Below are 20,179 nucleotides of genomic sequence, written 5' to 3'. Positions count from 1 at the left end.
CTTAATCATGATTTTTCTCATCTGGGTAAGCCAATTTGTGGGAGGTCTGACGTAGTGTAAAATACCAAGAAGTTTCAAACCAAGCTAAAACACAGCTCAAGATTTCTATCAAACTCAGTCCTAATGCTGCAGCCTTTTAAAAATGTATTTATATTTTAATTTCTCGCATACAACAAAGGAAGAGTGAGCTTGTTTTTTGCCTCCTTGCCAATTGGCTTGGAGAAAGGAACTGAGGGACTTCGAAAGGGGCGGCATTTTTATGGTCTGGGTTTGTAGAGTTAGAGGAGACAATATTTGTGTCCAAATTAGAATTCCTCTGCTTCTCCCTCTCATTCTTTCAGCAACAACAGGGTTCTTACTGGGGAGGGAAAGTTTTGGCTGCTGTGGGATATTTGGTGGGGTTTTTTGGTTTTGGGTTTTTTTTTAGGGGGGAAAGGGGGAGATTGCCTTTTTGTTCTTAACTGCAGCATATTGAATAGATTAAAGAGGGAGCTGTGGAATTACTGTAATTCAAAATAAAAAATTCAAATATGAGAATCGTGGTTTTAACATCGTTGGAGGGAAAGACAGAGTGAGGGGTATAAGAAAGTGAGGCGTGTTCTAGAAACAAGGAAAAGGCAACAAGGAAAAGATCTGGAGAGTGAATGACTGTCAGACACAGTTATGGGAAAGTCAGTCCCTGCCTCATATTTATGCACTTATCAAAGAATATTTCTTTCAATTTTGTTTAAGTGTTAATATCATCAAGATGAAGAAGTAAATGGAGTGTATAAAATGTCAAGAATCTTGAGTTGTATTACTCTTAGACTATATTTTGAAAAGCACAGGTATATATCTATTTTTGTTATTGTCACTGTACCTTTAGAATTCTGAATCTTTATCTGTAGGAATCCATTTACTTTTTGTAATCAATAGTAATACATATTAAAATAGATTAGTTGACATAGCTTAATGATCTGTAATTTTTAAAATTTAATAGGTCTGTGTTTTTAAATCACAGTTCACTTAAAAAAAAAAAAAAAAACCACACCAAAAAATAGTTAAAACCCAACATAACTTTTAGTTACCTCTAAGAAATTTAATGTGGTGTCAATCGTTGCTGACTCTTTCTGAATGTTCCATCTGATGTTTTCTGGCTTAACTTAGAAAAAAAAAAGATTTTGCTTCGGTTTAGTGATTTAAGTGAGACTGCTTTGCTTTGAGGAAGAGATTAGGTTAAATTTATTTTTTTTAAGAGATTGAATAGATTTACCATCTACTCCGCATCCTCAAACATAACTTTTCTCCTTTGAAGTAACTAGGTTTGCAGTTAGTTCAGTACCATCAGTGTTTCACAGTAATTAAAATAGAGACAGTAATAAATATATGTTACAGTTTTCACCTGGGGTTAATCTTTAGATGTTCAGGTTTATATCTAGGCTCCAAAGTATAAGGGGGTTTTGTGGGAGAGGTGGGGGTGTTGTTTGTTTGTTACAAATACTGTAGAATTGGAACTTCATTGGTGTCAGACAGTTTGATGATGTCAGGATGTTGCCATTGATATTTGCTAATCAAGCCCAAGTTCTTTAACACATTCTTGAGAATTAAATACTCTCATCTTGATTTGTCCATCTTATCTGTTGCTTGTAAGAGCACAAAGCAAGGCTTTCTTTCTCCTCCCATGTGTGAATTTGTAAGTGGGGGTTTAGTCACCTCAGAGGTGGGAGGTGGTGAAAGAAATAACCCAAAACAGGCTCTCATGCTTCAACAATGGGCTGGATTCTGGGGACCCATGCCACATGTACACATACAAATGCACGGTGTCTGGGAAGCAAGCAGAACCTGAGCTTCACCATCTCAGGAAAAAGGAATGGGAGAGAAGAGATGCCATTTGTAAAAACGAGCAGCTTCAGCCCACAGAGCTCAGGAGTGATGAGAGAAGAGTTCACTATCACCGTGAGAGAGTTCTGCATCCACTCAGAGACTGGGGGAAGCTGCCGGTTGTTGGAAAGAGATGGGAAGGATGATGGATGGATGGATCCAGGCACACCAGCCTCTTGGTCTTTGGGAATATCATGGCATAGGTGCTCTTGGCAGCCATTTCTGGGCACAAGAACAAGGTGATTGGAAATGGCCAACATGGATTTACCAAAAGACAAATTATGCCTGACCAACGTGATTGCCTTCTGTGATGAAACTCCCAGATTTGGGATGAGAGGATTGAGGTGTACATTGACTCAATCTGAAGAAGAGAAGGCTTAGAGGAAACCTAGTAGCAGATGGTCAATACCTACAAAGTTGTCAGAAAAATGGAGCCAGGCACGTTCTGCAGAGGTGTGTAGCAGGAAATGGTGATAGACTGAAACATGGGAAGTTGCAACTTGTTATGAGGAAAAAAGTATTTTATGATGAAGATAAGCATTAGGGTGTCTTAGCCAGCGATGTTGTGAAATCCCCATCTTCAGAGTTTTTCAAGATCTCACTGGACAAGGATCTGAACAATCTGGTTTGAATTCAGTGTTGATTTTGTTTTCAGCAGGAGGTTAAGCTAGATGACCTCCAGAGGTTCCTTCCAACCTGAATGATTGTGTGATTTTGTGATTTAATACTTTGGTTACAAACTGAGAAAAATAAATAGCCTACTCCCAGTCACTAAAGTTATAAGTGCAGTCCAGGGGATATTCCCCAGGCTGAATTATTTGGAATATTTTACTCCAATTTGGCCTACCTCATTGCCAATTAAGGGCAGGGTCAGGAATGCCTGAACCAAAAATCTGATTAATGCAGTATTTGAAATGGTAAACTAGTCAAAATATCAGTTACTGTAAACCTAAATAATTGTTGTATGGAATACAACATTTTGGTGGTTTTCAGTATATCTGCCATGTTAGAATAGGAGCTTGTACTATGAAACCTATCCATGTTCAGTGTGAGGTTTTACAGGAAGCAAAATAGAGTTGTTCAGCTGCATTACAAGTTCCCTAAGATACACTGGAAGTGTGATGGCCTCCTTATAAAATCTGTGTATCTGTGATTTGGATACCTTTTTCTAGACTGTGGGAGATGCTTCCTTCCAGCTGGAATTTTTCTGAGCTTAGGCAAAAATCCCTTTCTTGCAGAATTCATAGCAGTATCTTAAAATAAGCGAGCAGTAGTTCGTTTTCCTCTTTTCTTTATGTACTTCTTTGTTTTCTCTGGTAAAGGTGCAACTTCTGTCTCTTTGGATTTCTTTTTTCTCCCTTCATGCTTAGACTATTTATGACTTTTTCAGAAAGTAAAACATATAACCAACAAGTTAATCTTGAAGTTTACATCTTGATAACAGTTCTCTGATGGAGGAAAATTTTGGGAGTTCAGTTGCAGTGATGTTTGCATTCTGGTTTGGGCAATATAGTCTAACTGACGAGCAACTGATTGTATTTCATATCCCTCTTTTCTCTAAAGCAGCACAGTCAGGAGAAGCTTTTCATGCAGATCTTCAGCTAAGAAAGAATTCAAAAGGCTGTATTGTCACCTTCAGTGCCTGTATTTCTTGCTATTTACTTTATCCCAAACTCTTTGATTTTATGCTCAATTTCCTAAGCTGATGGTTATTTAAATTTTTGTTCTAAATTCTCATCAGTTCTCATATGAAACAAATACAACGAGTTGATGCAAAGATGGATACTTGTGTCTCCTCTGGTTGTCCAGTGAATTCTCTGAGTTTGTTCAACTTGCACATCATCACTTATCTTCTGGAAACCAACAAACAAAAATGTGTTTGTAGCCCAGAATGAGCATGGCAACCATTTGTGTTGAGGATGCTTTGCTTGTACTTTGATGGGAAAATAGCTATTGGTCAGCTAGTTTTCATATAGTATGTCTGCTTTGGAATGCTTTTAGTGTTCCAAAATATATTTACTAATCAGAAAAGGAGTTAAGATTGAAAGAAGAGATAAGTACATCACCATTGTTTGCTCCCAGAGTTTTAATTAAAGAGGCAGGCAAATAAAATAGTTCGCATACTGAAAATGAAAAGGAGATTCAAATGTAAAGATCTATCTTTCTGTTGATTTTGTGCTTAGTATGATTGTTTATGTTATAATGAAACTTATTTTCTATACTTCAAAAACAAGGAAGAAAACAATTAGGTTTTTTATCACATTGGAAAAATTTCAAAGATACGGTAATCTTAGAGCTCGACATAAAATTATTAATGTATTTACATATAATGATGCTATGAGTTCTTTTTTTATATCTTCTAGAAGTAAATTGTGGAAAGCTTTTATTAATGCTGAAGTGAAATTTATTTCTGCATGCTTTTGAAGCTACTTGACTGTCAAGTTTCTTTGTAGTCATCTTGGGTTTTTAAACATCCATGAAAAGGCTGAAGTTATCCTCTAGGAATGTGCTGTGAACATCATTATGTGTTATGAATAGTACAACTCTATGAAAATTCAATCTATATTCTTTCAATTAGTTATATTTCTAAAGCATATGTTAGTTACTTCTCAAAGGTTAACAGAGCTGCAGATGGAAATGTTACCCATTTTTGCTGCATAAGGTATCTCTAGTTAAAGTTTTGTTGATATAAATTGTGAGTTTGATTACTATTGGTTTTGACATTTGACATTTCATATGTTTGAAACTGGTAATAAAAGATAGTATCCAGAATAAATATTGGAAAACAACATGAGTACTGTAGTGAGCTGTATGCAGTGGGTCCTTTGGAAGGACTCACCTGTGAGAAATATTCAGCACTCCACTGTTGTTTGCTTTGTAAGATCTTTTTTAGTACTTCCTGTGGAAAAGTTTTGAGAAAAACCAGGTAGCCTCAGAATTAATACGTACTGTGTTAGGACTTGTTGAAAACAATTGCAGAGTCAGCTAGGTTGGCAAGGACCTTGGAGATCATCAAGTCCAGCCTATGACCTAACACCACCTTATCAACTGAACTGAGTGCCACCTCCAGTCTTCCTTCAAACGCCTCCAGGGACAGTGATTCCACCACCTCTTTGGGCAGCCCATTCCAGAGCCTGACTCTGCTCTTTTTGTATCATCCCTTCAGGTATTTATATACATTGATAAGATCCCCCTGAGCCTTCTCCAGACTCAACAGTCTTAACTCTCTCAGTCTGTCTTTATGTGAAGGATGATCTGGACCCATCATCATCTTTGTGTCCCTTTGCTGATCTCTCTCTCCAGTATGCCCATGTGTTTCTTTTCTACTGTGGAGCCCAGAGCTGGACACAGGAATGGCCCTAACAGTGCTGAGTGGAGGGGTAGGATCACCTCTTGTGACCTGGGGGCAATGTTTATTCTAATGCAGTCCAGGATTGTTGGCCTCGTGTTCAGCTTCTTGTCCCTTGGGGCACACTGCCACCTTTTGGGCGTGGCAGTTTTCAATCAGCCACTTTTCAACCCACTTCTTCAGCTTCTCCTGACCACACTTAGGCAGCTCGCCCATGAGGATTTTAGGGAAGTGTCAAAAGCCAGCAGTAACTAAAATGCCCATGGGATACGGATACGTTTTCCAGCACAAATCCAAAACTTAGCCCCCTACTGTGAAAAACTTCCCTCTGTCACAGGAAAAACTGGCTCAATTACCTTCCCAGGTGCTGAGTTGGGACTGCCTAGCCTGTAGCTCCTTGTGGTTTCTTGAAGACAGGGATGACATTTACTACCTCCAATTCTCAGACACTTCTCCAGTCATTGTGATCAGCCCACGGGTATTGAGTGGAGCCTCACAGTTACATCTGCCAGCTCCCTCAGCACTTGTGGGGTCATCCTGTCAGGCATCACGGACTTAATTATGTCCAACTTCCTTAAGTATTTCCTAGCATGATCCTCTTTCCCTAAGCTGCCCTTTTTCCAGACCCTTGCAATGTGCAGGTCAGTCTCCTATCTATAGAAAGAAGGAAAACTCTCCTAGTGTAGTTTTTCATATATATCTATATGTATCATACATATCTATATATATATGTACCGTAAAGAATTACATAGATACTGATATATTTTTAAATACATTCACTATGTAAAGTTGTGTTGGGTGTTACAACTGGCTTCAGTATCAGTAGCCATTGATGACACCTGGCAACCCTTTCCAAATCAATATTTTGTTCTTTATGGACAATGGTGGAATTTGATCTGAAGACTGATGCTTTTGAGATAAGAGACATAAAAATATCCTAATGAAGCTCAGAATTCCTTTTATGCCTACTGTCTTGTTTAATGGAAATGTTCTCTTCTTGTCAGCTTCCCTGGCATTGTTCTCTTGTTCACTCCTCCTTCCTTGCTTCCTCTTGCTATCCTGTCCCACCATTTAGATTATGTGGGGAAGTAGGAAAGTATCCAGGACATAACTTGCCCTGCCACATTTGTAGCTTCATGTGGTAATCATATATCCTCTGAACAGAGAGAGACATAGCTCTCCCAGGATTTTCCTGGGAAGCTGTGAGAAGCTGTGAGAAAGCTGTGAGAAAGCTCAGAGAAAGAATTAAAACAATTATTATCTCTCTTTCTGCACATGTTGTTTACAGATATGATTTTCCAGAGTGTGCTACTCATAGTTCACCAATAGTGTGAGAGGTTTTTCCTTTAAAACCAATCAAGTCTCAGCTTAGCGAGTGGGGTTATAAAAGACGTGCTAATTTCTATTAAACGCCTTCTTTTCACCTTCTGAAGACTGGAGTCTTTTGTTCCTGTCCCTGACTCACCAGCTTCATCCCAAAGAATTATCTGTGTAATATTTTAAAAACCTCAAGGCAGCCAGAGAAGGCTTCCTGAGCCAAGTGTAGGTGCTATTTACCATATCATGCAGTTTTGGTAGTAAAATGTGCATTCATACTAACAACATTTTAGCTTTAGCACTTCTTTTTATTGTTTAATGTCCTCTTCAGGGGAGGGTCTCTGTAGGCACATCCTGTAGAGAAGAAGAAAGAGCAGATATAAACTATAATTGTTCTTCACAAAATATTAATGTCGTAAATGTGACAGGGTAGAGATCCTTGTTATACACCTCAAATACTCAGAGAGTGGTGTGGGAACTGTAATTATGTTTCAGTTTGGGGCATGTGCAGGCTCTTCCATGCTATTTCCTTTTCATAGTTTTTCACATTTAATCAGTCATAATATTCCCAGCAGGCTGCTCTGTTCACACTCACTCAACTCTGGCTCAACTCATTTCTAACTCAGCAGGAAATGTCCTCACCACCACGATGTTAGGCAGTTGCTTGTGAAAGTTTGTTTGCTACCTCACTTCATTTTTCACCTCAGAGTCTTCCATTGTTATGCTCCAGGTACAAATTATGTTTACTTGTATGAAATAAATCAGTGTCTCCTTGCTTCCTGTGGTGAGCATGAGGTTGTGTATAATGTAGGGGTTTTGGTTATCTTGGGATATCTGGAATCTTTTCTCTCCTCCCTGTATTTTTCCTTATCTTTAGGTTCTTAGCTGTATCTTTCACTAGGATGTTGATGGTAGGACCAAAGTGAAAATACTTGCTTTGCTAGAGACCTGGAGATGCTCCCGTGTCTTAGTTTTGCAGAGCTCACATTCTTATTTCACATGAACAGAAATAGTGACCAATCTCTATTTTATACACAATAGCACACTCTAGTGTATATGTTAATTAGCCAGTATGGACTGATTCTCATCATGTTTACCTCAGTTTCTCATTGATTCTCATCATGTTTACCTCAAGTTCTCCTTTGCATTCAGTATTACTATTTTTTCTCTGTACTTGGGTGAATTGAAGGATATATTTATATCTTCAAATAGGAACGTACCCATTTCTTAACAGAATCCTTATGATGCTAAATGTTATTGGTAATCTTTTTTAAATGGTGCTCTTAAAGAAGAGTTGATTTTATGGAGACAAAAACCTCAGTGCAATGGACTCCACTATGAGAACTTTTAATGATGTAATTGTGTAAAGCAAAGCTGCGTAAGATGGATTTGAAATTTGTCTTCTACTTCAGTTACCAGCAGGGAGCTACAGTTTGCCTTCTTGCATGAGTACAGAAATTAAGAAGAGAGTGCATTGCTTTCTGAGATACTGGCTCAGACTGGCAGCTACCTCTGAGGGTACCACAGCCTTACAGAAGACAGGCAGTCAGCAGCAACTCAGACACCTGCCTTGAACATTTCCTACAGGAATAGAAGACTCTTTACAGATGTTACAGGAGCGCCTTGGTGTCGATGCTTCATCTTGTGTTACCAGTTCACATTTAGGACATGACCTTGAACAAGTCACTGGTTCTAAAAACTTGAGGAATTTATTGTAAGGGGACAAATGTCATTTTTTGCTCTCTGTTTTGCTTTGCCTGGTATTGCGAGTGAGAGGCACTGTGCTTTCTACCAGAATGGGATATCTTACTTCCTCAGTCAGAACAATTGAGGTTTTTTAACCTGTATAATATCAGAGTTTGAATGATTTGTGTTGTCAGTGATACATTATTGCATCATTGTGCGATTAAAATGATGTAGCCACATGTTGTGTGTTGTTGTCAGATGTAGTATTTAATGTATTTAATAACAGCAAACCAGTAATATTTAATAACAGCAAACAATAGTATTTAATAATAGCAAATAACAGTATTTAATAACAGCAAAATATTTCCATCTTTAATTTTTCTTCTACTTAGCAGTTGTTCTTGCTGGGCTTCACAGAAGCCCACAGTTTTATTAAAGAAAATCCAAATGTCTCATTAGATTTGGGCCAGAGGTAAGAGGACTGTGTAGCTGTAGTTTTCTAGTTTTTGCTAAGAATGACTCTTTCAAGAGAAAGGAATTGAGTGACAGAGCAGAAATCTCTAGTTAAATACAGTTACAGTCTGATTAATTAATTTTCAATGGTCTTACATGCTTTGTTAGACACTAGGTTTTTCTTATTCCAAACACACAGGTTTTAGGAAGCATAGAATTGTATTAATTTATTTCAACTTTATTATGACCCAAAAGGCAAAAAATTATATAGTGTAAGTTGTGTATGGTTTTGTCCTATGATCACTGCAAAGTAACATTTGTGATTAATGTGTTTCTGCTTTCTGCACCAAGAAAATCCAATGATTTAAATCCAAGATGATTTAAAGCAACTACATCCTGCCATATGAGCTGATACAGGAACAGACCCTGAAGCAAAGAACAAGGAGGGAGGGAATGTTTTTCATCTTCTTACTAATTGGTGATTGGAAAAAGTGGTGCTGCTCATTGATAAGGGGGAAATGCTGGTGAAAATCCAGTGAGGTGTTCGCATTGCAGCCTTAGCAAACTATTAGGTAAAGGAAAAAATGATAGCATGTTTCTCTCCAGGTTCCTTTTACATAACTGTGCAGAAAATAAAAAGTGAGCAATGCAGCTTTGTTTGAAAAATCTATTTAGGATTTCTTTTGCAAGAAGACTTTCACGGGAATCTTAAGAATAAAACAAATTATAAAAGAGGAGCCATGTAGTAAGTAGGAGAAAATGTGCATTTTTGAGGAAACTCAATCTGATACTACTTTATCTCAACATTTTTATTGGTAGAGGCAGTAAATAACGTTTACTAAGAAGGTGATTTGGAAGTCCTGCCATCCACAGGTATACCAAAAAAACAAAGAAAGTTCTGAAAAAAAAATTGGAGAACCATTTAGAACTGTGTAGGATCTATAAAGTAAAATCAAGAAATAAAAACAAGTTTGATAGTGGGACCTACTTGAATTTAGCATATATATAGACACGCACATACACACATGTATTAATATACATTATATGTATAATATCTAAAGGATCAAGCTGTGTGCATTTCTTCATGAAAGATACCAAAACAGGAAAATAATTGGTATTTATTTATTTATTTATTTATTTACTCATTCATTCGTTCTCATGAATTAAAATTGTTATATCATGTGCCTAATGTTTTCTGTATTTTTGTACAGGAAAAGCATAAGCAGGAATTAGAAGACATGAGAAAAGCTGGACATGAAGCCTTAGCTATTATTGTTGAAGAATTCAAGGTAAACGAGTTGCCAAGCTAACACAATTTCCAAATGGTGTTATTGTAGCAGTGAATAGGATGACAGCCTGCAGTGCACAATTATTAGTGCTGCTTGTGCTGATTGCTCGACCTCTCTCACTGTCTTTTCTGTTGCTTTCAATTTAGATTGTTTGGTCTGAAATTTTGCATTACATGTTTTCCCAGTCTGCACTTTGGAAAACTTCAGATAGAGTTGGTTAGCCATTTTCAGTAAGGAAACTTAAAACCAGAACAAACCCAAAACTCTCAGTCAGCTGTGGTAAACTTTGGCTTGGATTGTTTATCACAAATCCACATTTTGGACCTCTTCAGTCTCCAGAGCTGCACTTGCAGGAAAGAAGCATCACAGAGCAGTTCAGCAGGTTTTTATCCACACAGCACTAAGGGAGGGAGTTATGGATGAACTAAAGCTGAATCTGTAGTTCTTCTTTCATGCTGTTTTAGTTCCTGTCAGCTTGTAAGATGAAAGAACTGGATGTTACCATGGAGCATAAATCTGTGTCTTTTGTTCTGTTATGGAAACTATTGAGTAAGAAACTCACAAAGGACAAAACCTGAATCAAGTTAGGAGGAGAAGGTAAAGCTAAGAATTCTAATTAGACTTGAAACTGATAATGGGAAATGGAAATTAAGGCTGGTTTTGAAAATTAAAAGGGAAACTTAAGACCTGGTGGTCAACTGTGAGCTGAGAACACAAATCTGACAATGTAGTTAGTGAAGGGAAATTTCAGATTTTAACTGTTTGGTAGCAGTAATTTGTAACCAAAGAATGATCTGGCATGGAGGGCAGGAAGATGTAGTGGTGGGCTTGGCAGTGCTGGATTAGGGGTTGGACTCAATGATTTTAGCAATCATTTCCAATATTAATGATTTTATGGTAATAAGAAAGCCTTTTAATAATCTTGCTAGTAACTGTTAGTAGTGTTCTAACTAATATTGAATGTCTGTCTCTATCAATATGACTTATACTAATTTCATTCTGAACATGTCCAGAAAAATATTTCAAAAGTTTCCATTTCTGAGAAAACTTAAACATGGCCACTGGTGGTGTCCCATTTCTCCATGCCTCCCCCATTTCACTTCTGGGGGAGAATTTTACTCATCTTCCCTTAATTCTTTGAGGACCCCTTTGCCTTAGAAGTTCTCAAAAGGGAATTTTATTTGGAGTGTGCACCTTTGGATGTGCCTCTGAACATCAATGGCAGCATTTTTAGTTTCTGTTTTGTTCTAGATACGTGTAAAATATCTGTCTATTCCTGTGTGGAGTTACATTTGAAAAAGCTTGTGAGCTTTTGGTAATTGCTGCACTTATGTTTCCTTCTTTTTAGTTCTGAAAATATAAGCAAATTGTGAAATCCCAACAATTTTATGGTGTTGAATGAAAGTTTTGAATGTTTTCAAGGTGTAATTTTTTACCATTTTAATTGATTTGTGTGAACTAAAGGAGAGCTCTGCATGGGTTATATTGACCCTTTAAAGGAATAATTTCTTCCTGTGTATTTGGGTAAAGGGATACATTTATATGCCATAATAATTTTTGAAAGCTGTTTTACCAGTCAGCAGCAGCTGGGTAGATCTGACATGCCTTCTGGAAAATAAGATTTATATTTATCAGTTTCAGTGATTTGGAACAAAAGATTAGGGAGTTGATTGAACCCTGTGTTTCTAAACAATGTTTATATTTAGTGTATTATTTCTCATAGAATGTTTATATTCAAGTTACATAAAGTCACTCTTTATGTAACTTGAATAACTTTAATAACTTTAATACCATGGAATATAACTTTAATACCATGTAACTTTAATACCATGGAACCATGACATGAATATACCTCATACAAAACTTCCTGTTGCCTCATGTGCTTAGTTGAACACTCTGATGAGAAATAATATCAGATATGTCAAGCTCTGATGCAATCAACCCTGTCTGCAAACATGAGGTGACTTATTCATCAGAGTTTTTAAAAAAACCCAAGCATTTTTTTGGGTGGCTGTTTAATACCTTTCTTGTAATCCTTTGCCATGTACTTTAAATAAAAAAAAAGTAACACTGTATCATCAGTGGAGGCAAAATCTGTTCTGTAGTTTTGTTTGAGAAAATTATCTCATGGATTCTTTTAAGATGTTAATTCATTGTTAATATTTCAATATGGAACAGGGCTAAGATTTTTTTTCTTAAGTAACTGAGTCAAATGTGTTTTTGTAATTATAAAAGTAGTATCTTATGTTCTTGGGGCTTTTTAACTGCTCAGATGCTTCGGAGTTTATTCTATTTTTCAGATATGGTGGCAATTAGATAACCAAATAAGGGTTCCTAATGTAGCATTGGTTTAGGAATGTAAAGTAAATCTGCTTAGTCCTTTTAATGAAAGACAGAATAATGAGATTCATTAACTCTTTTAATTTACTCATAATTAGCCAGACCTAATTTTGTGCTAAAATATGTCTTCTTTAGAATTTAGACTGTGTTACTTTAATACATAGAATTTATATGCAGAAGTAACTTCAATTTTCAGTAGGTTTTTTTGCAAGTACTATCTAAGTAATCCCCAAGTTATCTTGAGTATGGAAATTCACCTATGAGTCTACAAGTCTATGGGTCATTTAAAAAGGAAAGGGAAAGAAAATCTTGTTTGTGTTAAAACAGACTTATTTTGCATTCCTGGGGATTTAATAAAGTGAGCTGATGGGGGTAATTCCAATCAGGGGATTGCTCAGGCCCTAATTAGGTTGTGTTGCAGTCAGGAGTGTTGGAATTCTGACTAATCCTCTCTGTAGTCAATTATAATTCTGTGGTGCTGCTCCAAGCAGAGCCATAGCACAACTTTTAATGCCCAACACTGGTTGTTTAAGGATAGCTTGTGAAAATATGAGCAGTTCATCCTTAGCCTTAGGAAATAATCCCCAGAATGCCTCAAACCCCAAATCCTGTAACTTAGGTATTGAAACCGTGAGTGGAACAACAGTGGAAGAAAGTTGAACTGACTTGTCTTTTCTGTATTCCTTGCATAGGTGTTGTTGTTGGTGGATTTGTGAACGTGCCTTCCTTTTTGTTTACAAAGGAAAAGAGATTTGCCATTTTGTAGCTTCTGTGTCTAATGCTGCCAAGCTGGTAACCAGAAAAACAGAGTTTTCTTTCATTCAGAGCTAAGTCCATTCCTTCCAAATGTACTGCTGCAGATCTCTGTTGTTGTTGATGTATCTTCCTGTACTTCCAAATGGCTTACACTTCCTTCTAGTCCCTTTCCTGTATTTTGAGGACTTATTTGTTGTGAAAGGAACAGTATTTCTTTACATGGATCTTTCACTAGTGTGGTATCCCTGGGCAGACCAGGTACTCAAGTTTGAGGACAAACACCCTCAATTCCTACTGCTGACTGGTCCTTCTTAATATGGCAGCAGTGCTGAAAATGCAGCTTACACAAGTCAAATACTGAATGACCTATTTTCAAGGACCTGGATATACCAAAGCCCTTAGAATTAAATTCAGCTGTCTTTCGAATGTTCACTTGTTGAATGTGTTGGGAAATCCATTAATAGAGACCATTAGATGCTATGTAGCACAAACCCTCAGAAGTCTTGGCCATTGTTAAGCAATGTTAATCTTCCTTACAACAAATAAACCATCCACAACACAGTCACGAAATTTGTATTAAAAACCACAGGAAAGCAAATTAAAAATTAACTCAGTGTTCTGTGTAGGCCAAGTTTCCCCTTCTCATGTTAACCTAATTTTGTTTCATTTCTCTCTTTCATGTCATTGTTGTTTTAAACTTTTATCCCTGGTAATTAACCACGGTAAAGAAAAGTAAATGTAGATCTTGGAAGTTTTGCTTGTGGGATCACATCACATCTTAAGATATTTACCACAAGCAACATAAGAATTTCTCCTGTGCTTGTTTAGTCAAGCTTTTGTTCTGAAATTCTCACAGTTCTGTAAATAGATGAGTTAATAGTTTTAATCTGTTTTATTTCTCATCCTGTGAAATATCCTCTAATGTAAGCTTTAAAGAATATGAGGTTACATGCAGGTGTATTTATTTGATGGGTTTTATTTCCTTCGATTATTTTATGCAATTAATAGTGTTCTAAAACACAACCTGCATGAATCAGATGTGTGTTCCCTTTGTAGAAATGAACTTCAAGGTGAAAAGTTCTTCCCAGCCCTTGCTGCAGTAAGGGTTTTGTCCATCAGTTTTCAGTGTAAGATGATGGGGTTTTTTCAGATTCTCAGAATGTAAGAACAGACAGATTTTCAAAGCATGGAATATGTGGGAGCCATCTGATTTTCTTTCAAAAATATTTGTGCCAATAATACACCTCTGAACTGAAAGGTTACCCTCAGTAAAAAAAAGGGAAATTTTAAAGGATTTCATTACAAAAGAAGTTAATCTAGAATCAGGATATCTTTTTTTAGACATAGTTTATCCCTAGTGAGGGAAAACTCTGAAATGTGGCCAGTTCTCAGCTCTTTTAAACATCAGCTTAGCTTATTAAGTTTCCAAGTTGACATCCTGGCTCAGAAAGGCCTGACACATGAATAAAAGGACAAATCCAAAATTCTTGCAAGGGCTTGTATTTCACTTCCAACTTCTATGCTTGTTCATATGCAAGTCACACTAGAATTCAAGTGAGCCTAGAATATAAAACAGTGTTGTTTTTTCTTATGGAGAGGTGGTGGCTGGAAAAGGAGACATTCCTTGGGATTTTACAGTATAAGAGTACTTCTGTACAACAGTGATGCTACCATGGAAGTCTCTCTACAGAATTCCAATACAAGCAAGGTACAATCAAGTCTCATACCTTCAGAGATCTGGCTATCAAAAGTATTTTATCATTGATTAAATGGCCTTAACATTTTGAAAGCAATTATAAAAATTGCAAGAAATCTCTCCCTCCCCTTCTAGTAAGGATGAATTTTGTATGTGCTTCTGACTATAGAATAATAAATAGAGTGTTAAATAGTATAAAAATTGGAAGATTAATAGAAGATTAAGAGTTAGTTTGCAGTTTGTTTCTGGCAGGAGTCTGAGAGAACATTGTTTTGTGGAAAATAAATCCTTTACCCTCGCATACCAGTAAAACTGAGCTATCTAGATAAACACAGCATAGTATTCAAACTCTAAGTTGTTGATCCTTACTGGTATGGATCAACACAGTTTCAACCACAAGCAGTTGAATATGCTTGTGGATATTCAACAAATATCCACAAATATTCAACAAATAAAAAATTCAATTTTTTATATCACTGCAAAAAATACATTACCCCTTTTTTTTATTTATTCCATAGCACCTAAGTGGACATGATTCATTTTCACTAAAAAGGCAGGCTCACCTGGAAATAGCCCAGTCATGAAAATCTGCAGTATTTTGGGCTGAAGTGGATAAGCTGAATTCTTTTGAAAAAGACATTTTCAGAAATCTTCTAGTTTTATTTGTATCATCTCTGTCTTAGCTAATAGCTGAATTAAAACCCAACTAGTCAAATACTGCATTTTATTGAGTTAATGCATCTTTTCCACAGGTCAGGAAAGAATTTGCATTGTGTCCTCTGGTCTGTTTTATCATTCAGCAATTGGTTAATTGCATTTCACCCTTAAATGAAGTAGTAGCAATTTATTAAATGGTGGAGACAGGGTGCTGAATTAGATGAATCATTGTTTAATGCTATAAAGCATAAAAATTCCGAAGTACTATTGCTGTATTTAATACAGTTCACATGTTTGAAGCAGTGTGGTAACTTCTCATTAGTAAATTTTATTTTTAAAGATGACTTGTTTTGGTCATCCTGACTCAGTAATTTTTAAGTAAAGAAGTGGTTTGATGTACTGGCTTCCATTTAGCTACTTAAACAAGCCAATGATGCTTGAGCAGGATATTCTTTTGGATTGACTATGGCTTTTGATACAGTGCCTTTCAGAAACATTCTAAAATATAACCCAGGAACGTATACACCAGGATTTGTATTTCATACTGATGTTACATATGAGTAGGTTTAACATTTTCACACAATGCTGTGCATCTGGGAAGCCTGTGTTTTGCATGGGTCAGAATTGCTTTTAATTTTTCTTTTTTTTTTTTTCTTTTTTTTTTTTCAGAAGAGATAGGAGAGAATAATGACCTCTGCTTTGTTTTTCCTGTTGCCTTTATTCTGACTAGCTTTTTCCTATAACAAAAAGAGGGAGTTGAAAGAAAGGGGTTTGGTAATTTGTTACCCTTAGGGGATTCAGGAAGAATTGGGATAATGGTCTTATTTTGCCTATTTAATTCAAGAGGGTGTCTCATAAATTCTAGCTTCTGGCCTTACAATAAATTCTGTCTGGGCAAGTAGCTGTGGTTTCTATGGCCAGTAAAATGAACACATTATGCATTAGGGCTGTGCAAGTAGGTTTGTATTAAAAATAGGCTGGGGTGTCCACTTTTGACAAAACCGTAGTTACTGCACTTTTTCCTTTTTTAGTATGAGGAGAAATTTTAGAGATAATCTGGTACTCAGTATATAACACACTGTAGAAATACAGGATGAAGTGTTGTGATCATTTTTGGTTTTAAGCTTTTCTTCTCATATTGGGCACAGTGCAGTTTTTCAGTCCCTGATGTGTGTGCAGGAATGCTGTTCTCCAGGATTCCCCCACACAGGTAGTGTGCTGTCAGTTCCAGCACTAAATACTCTGACAAGTGCTAAGACATGTAATAGATGTGTAATCCCTTAAGAACCTCCCAGGGTGATCATGGATCTTTTTATGATATTTGAATTTACTTTCAGCTCTAAAATTATTTCAATGTATGAAACTTAAAGCTAAGGTTAGTTCTTTATCTGAGCTCAAACAGGGGTTCAGACTAATTTACTTAGTTTACCTAGTTTAATTGAAGAATGTTTTGTACAATCATTTAGATGTGTGAAGATTTTTATAATGGTTTGAGGAAATAACATTTTTTTCTGTGATTTTTTTTATAATGCATCATGTATCAAACTAAAATGAAGACTCTATAGAGAACTTAAGAGGTTTCATTCTATTTGTTCTGTCAGAAGCCACCATGACCTTTTGGTTATTGAAGGAAAAGCAGTATCAATTCTCTGACAATTTTTTTGGGTTAGTAGAGAGATCAGAAAGTGGGGAAGAAGCCAAGGTTGGATGTGGCTCTGGGCCACCTGGTTTGGTGGAAAGTGTCCCTCCCTATAGCAGGGAGTTGGAGCTACATGATCTTTGAAGTCCCTTCCAACCCTTAAAATCCTATGATCCTGTGATTCTATGATGACCCTTCCCAACCAGTGTCAAGGAAGTTCATTGCACTATATATAGAAGGAAAAATTAATTAACAAGAGCACTCATATTGAAATCCTACCTTTGACTTCCTGCAAGAAGTGCCATAGGTGACATTCTGCTGTAACCTTACTTGAAATTATTCCATTAAAAGGAGACTGCTTCAAGAATGCCAGCTTGGTATTAGGTATTAGGTATTGGTATTAGGTCATTGGCCATAGATTTATGGAATGTCAGCCCAGCAGCATAATTAATAGCTCCTCCTTAACTAATTAAGGAAGAAAGTGGTGCTTCAGCAGTGATCAGAGTATTTGCCCAGGATAGCAATTAATCAAAAGTCTTCTAGTATCATTGTTGTTGTAACTATAAGATTAGAGATACCAATCATCAAGTAGCCAAATGTGTGTTTCAGTTTAGCAAATGAGCTAATTGGTAAAGATTTTTTCTTTAAATTATTAAATTTGAGTAGTTGATTATCTTGAAATTTGCCAGAGATTTGGATGGGTATCACACATCTTTGCTGCATTTCCCACTGAGAAACCTGTAGTACTACACAGGGAGATTTTTCTCTCTCCTCACTTGGCCAACTAGTGGAAGAGTCAAATACAGCATCAATGCTGTGGTACTATTTAAACTGAGTTAATAGTGAGTATGACAGAAAAGGAAGGCTTTTGTTTCTGAATGTGGAATTTTATGTATTTTCTAAAGAAAAATAGTATTAATAAGTTAATTTTAAAAATTTAACAGCCTCTACATGCCATCCAATGAATAATAATCATTTCATTGAAAACTGAAAGTTCTTTATACCATTTAATAGGATTTTAGCAGTTGCCAGTGAAGTCTGCACAGCAAAGTGCATAAGGTGACTCAACCCTTGGCATGAGCAAGAAACTGTCTGAGAAATGCCATGGCAGCCTAATGACCATTCTGTTACTGTGTTCCCTAAGAACGGAATTATTTTATTTTCTTTTGTACTGGTTACATGCAACATTCCTTGCTACAATAATTTAGGCAAAAGAAAGAACCAAAATCCCAAGGTCCAGGCTTAATTTTTGCCAGTGATATGTGGCTATTTCTAATTTAGGCAGAGTATAAAGATTCATATACAGAGGCTACACTTCTTTGAGAGTTCAGTTTTTCTGAGTGCTCAAATTTCTATGAATGAAAGAACTTAATTTAGTTATAAATAAATTGGCTTTTTTGAAAATAAATTTATGATTTGCTAAACACCTTGCAAACACCAGTAAATGCATTCTTACTGTTTGATTAAGCACAAGTTTTAACCTTTTTAATCACTGAACTTGTGCTGAGAGCTGCTACCATGGTACAGCATTACTGAAGAACAGCAATTTTGGCATAAGAGGATAGTTAGTGGAAAGTTTGGAAAAGTAATTGAAAAATTGTCAGAAGATTTTATCTTTTTTATACATTCTTGGCTTTTTTTAAAAGTATTCAAAATTTTATTTGATGTGTGTGTTATGTTCCATGAAGTAAATGTATCTCTAAAATAAAGACTGTTTGAAAGATGGGGATTTTTTTCTTTGTCTGCATTTGGGCCAGAGGTCTGTTTTCTGTAAAAGTCATGTCTGTTTTAACTTACCCAGTCATTTTGACTACTTCAGTATATTGATTACTAGTTAAGAATAGTTTGGTACAGTGTGTATAAATAGCCCGATGGATATTTGGAAAGTGGCAAAAAGATTTTATCAGAGAAAAAGGTTTGAATTCCATGAGCCAGGTAAATGTTTACCTACCATCATTGTTTAGGGAAACCTGAGCATAATTCTCCAAATGATAATTTGGTTTCTTCATGTATCTTCAAGATTTTTATTTCTCTTGCTGCATTCAGATGCTGGAGGTTTTGCAGGGCTCAGCCAAGAGTGTGTGAGTTCAGACGTGTGCACAAACACGTGCTCACACACTCACAGCTCCTGCTCCCATCAGCTGTTTGTTGCTGCCATGGTACTTTGCCTTTCCACACTTCGCCTTCCACTGCTTCACATTCAAGTGTGAACATCCTGGGGGGGCATTCTTTTATGTTTTATGTTACTCAGAATTTCCATCTGCTTTTACTTGACTTGTGGTTGTGAAGATCATGCTTGGCCCATGGGATCTTACACAGTGGCGAGAGGATGTGGAGTTTTGTCAGCCAGGGAAATATGTCTGGCTTTTTCTTTTTTTTTTTTTTTCTTCTCTTCAGCAGCTTTCATATGCTCCTCTTGTGTGGTCCCACTAAAATGAGTATATTTAACAGAAATACTCTCCCTCTCTATCTTCTGTGTGCTGCTGTCTTTTAGGCAGACTGTATAAGAAATCTGAGATACAAAAAATGTTAGTCATGACTGAAAACAAGGTAGTGTTACATAGAAAGGTACTTTAATCATTGCACATTCCAAATTTATAACAGCATTCCACATTCTGGTTATAGATGAGTCTTAATGGATCTGCAGTTACCAATAAACATCCCACTTATATATTTGTTGAGTATTTTGTGCCTTGTTTTGCAGGCACTGCTACAATCTACAGTTCAGCAGCAAGAGGCAGCTATTGAAAAGCAGTATATATTAACCATTGAAAAGCATTCTCACAAATGTGAAGAGCTCCTTGATGCTCAGGTATGGATGTGCACATGCAAGAATTTCCATGATTTTCTTTTAGTGTCAACTCTTGCCTGTTCAAAAAAAAAAAAAAAATTAACATGTATGATCACCAAAGTAAATGATCCATCTCTCACCTTGTTTCCTCAGCATGCCACTAAACACAAGTATTTTAAAAATGCTAAATAAATAAAGATTCTTCATCTATTGGGATCAAAAATATTCTATAACACTGGAGCCTGCTTGGAACAGATACAAGGAGAGTGTAGCACTGAGGAAAAGTCTCAGAGCAACTTAATACTTACTTCTTAACAGTTGCCATTTTCTGTGGTCTTGGAGAAAC

The 20,179-nt window shown here is 36.5% G+C and overlaps 1 protein-coding gene across 7 annotated transcripts in view; it reads left to right on the top strand.

Moving 5' to 3' along the window:
• Positions 1–20,179, top strand: part of CCDC91 (coiled-coil domain containing 91) — a 114,447-nt gene that overhangs the window by 43,438 nt on the left and 50,830 nt on the right. For all 7 annotated transcript variants that reach the window (XM_053978664.1, XM_053978665.1, XM_053978658.1 and 4 more), the window contains exons 7-8: positions 9,877–9,954; positions 19,747–19,854. In XM_053978664.1, coding sequence (XP_053834639.1) covers positions 9,877–9,954; positions 19,747–19,854 — 186 coding nt within the window. The remainder of the gene's footprint in view (positions 1–9,876; positions 9,955–19,746; positions 19,855–20,179) is intronic.

The sequence above is a fragment of the Vidua macroura genome, chromosome 5 (genome assembly GCF_024509145.1).
Source record: "Vidua macroura isolate BioBank_ID:100142 chromosome 5, ASM2450914v1, whole genome shotgun sequence".
NCBI classification, from domain to species: domain Eukaryota; kingdom Metazoa; phylum Chordata; class Aves; order Passeriformes; family Viduidae; genus Vidua; species Vidua macroura.
This window is presented reverse-complemented; position numbering and strand designations above follow the sequence as displayed.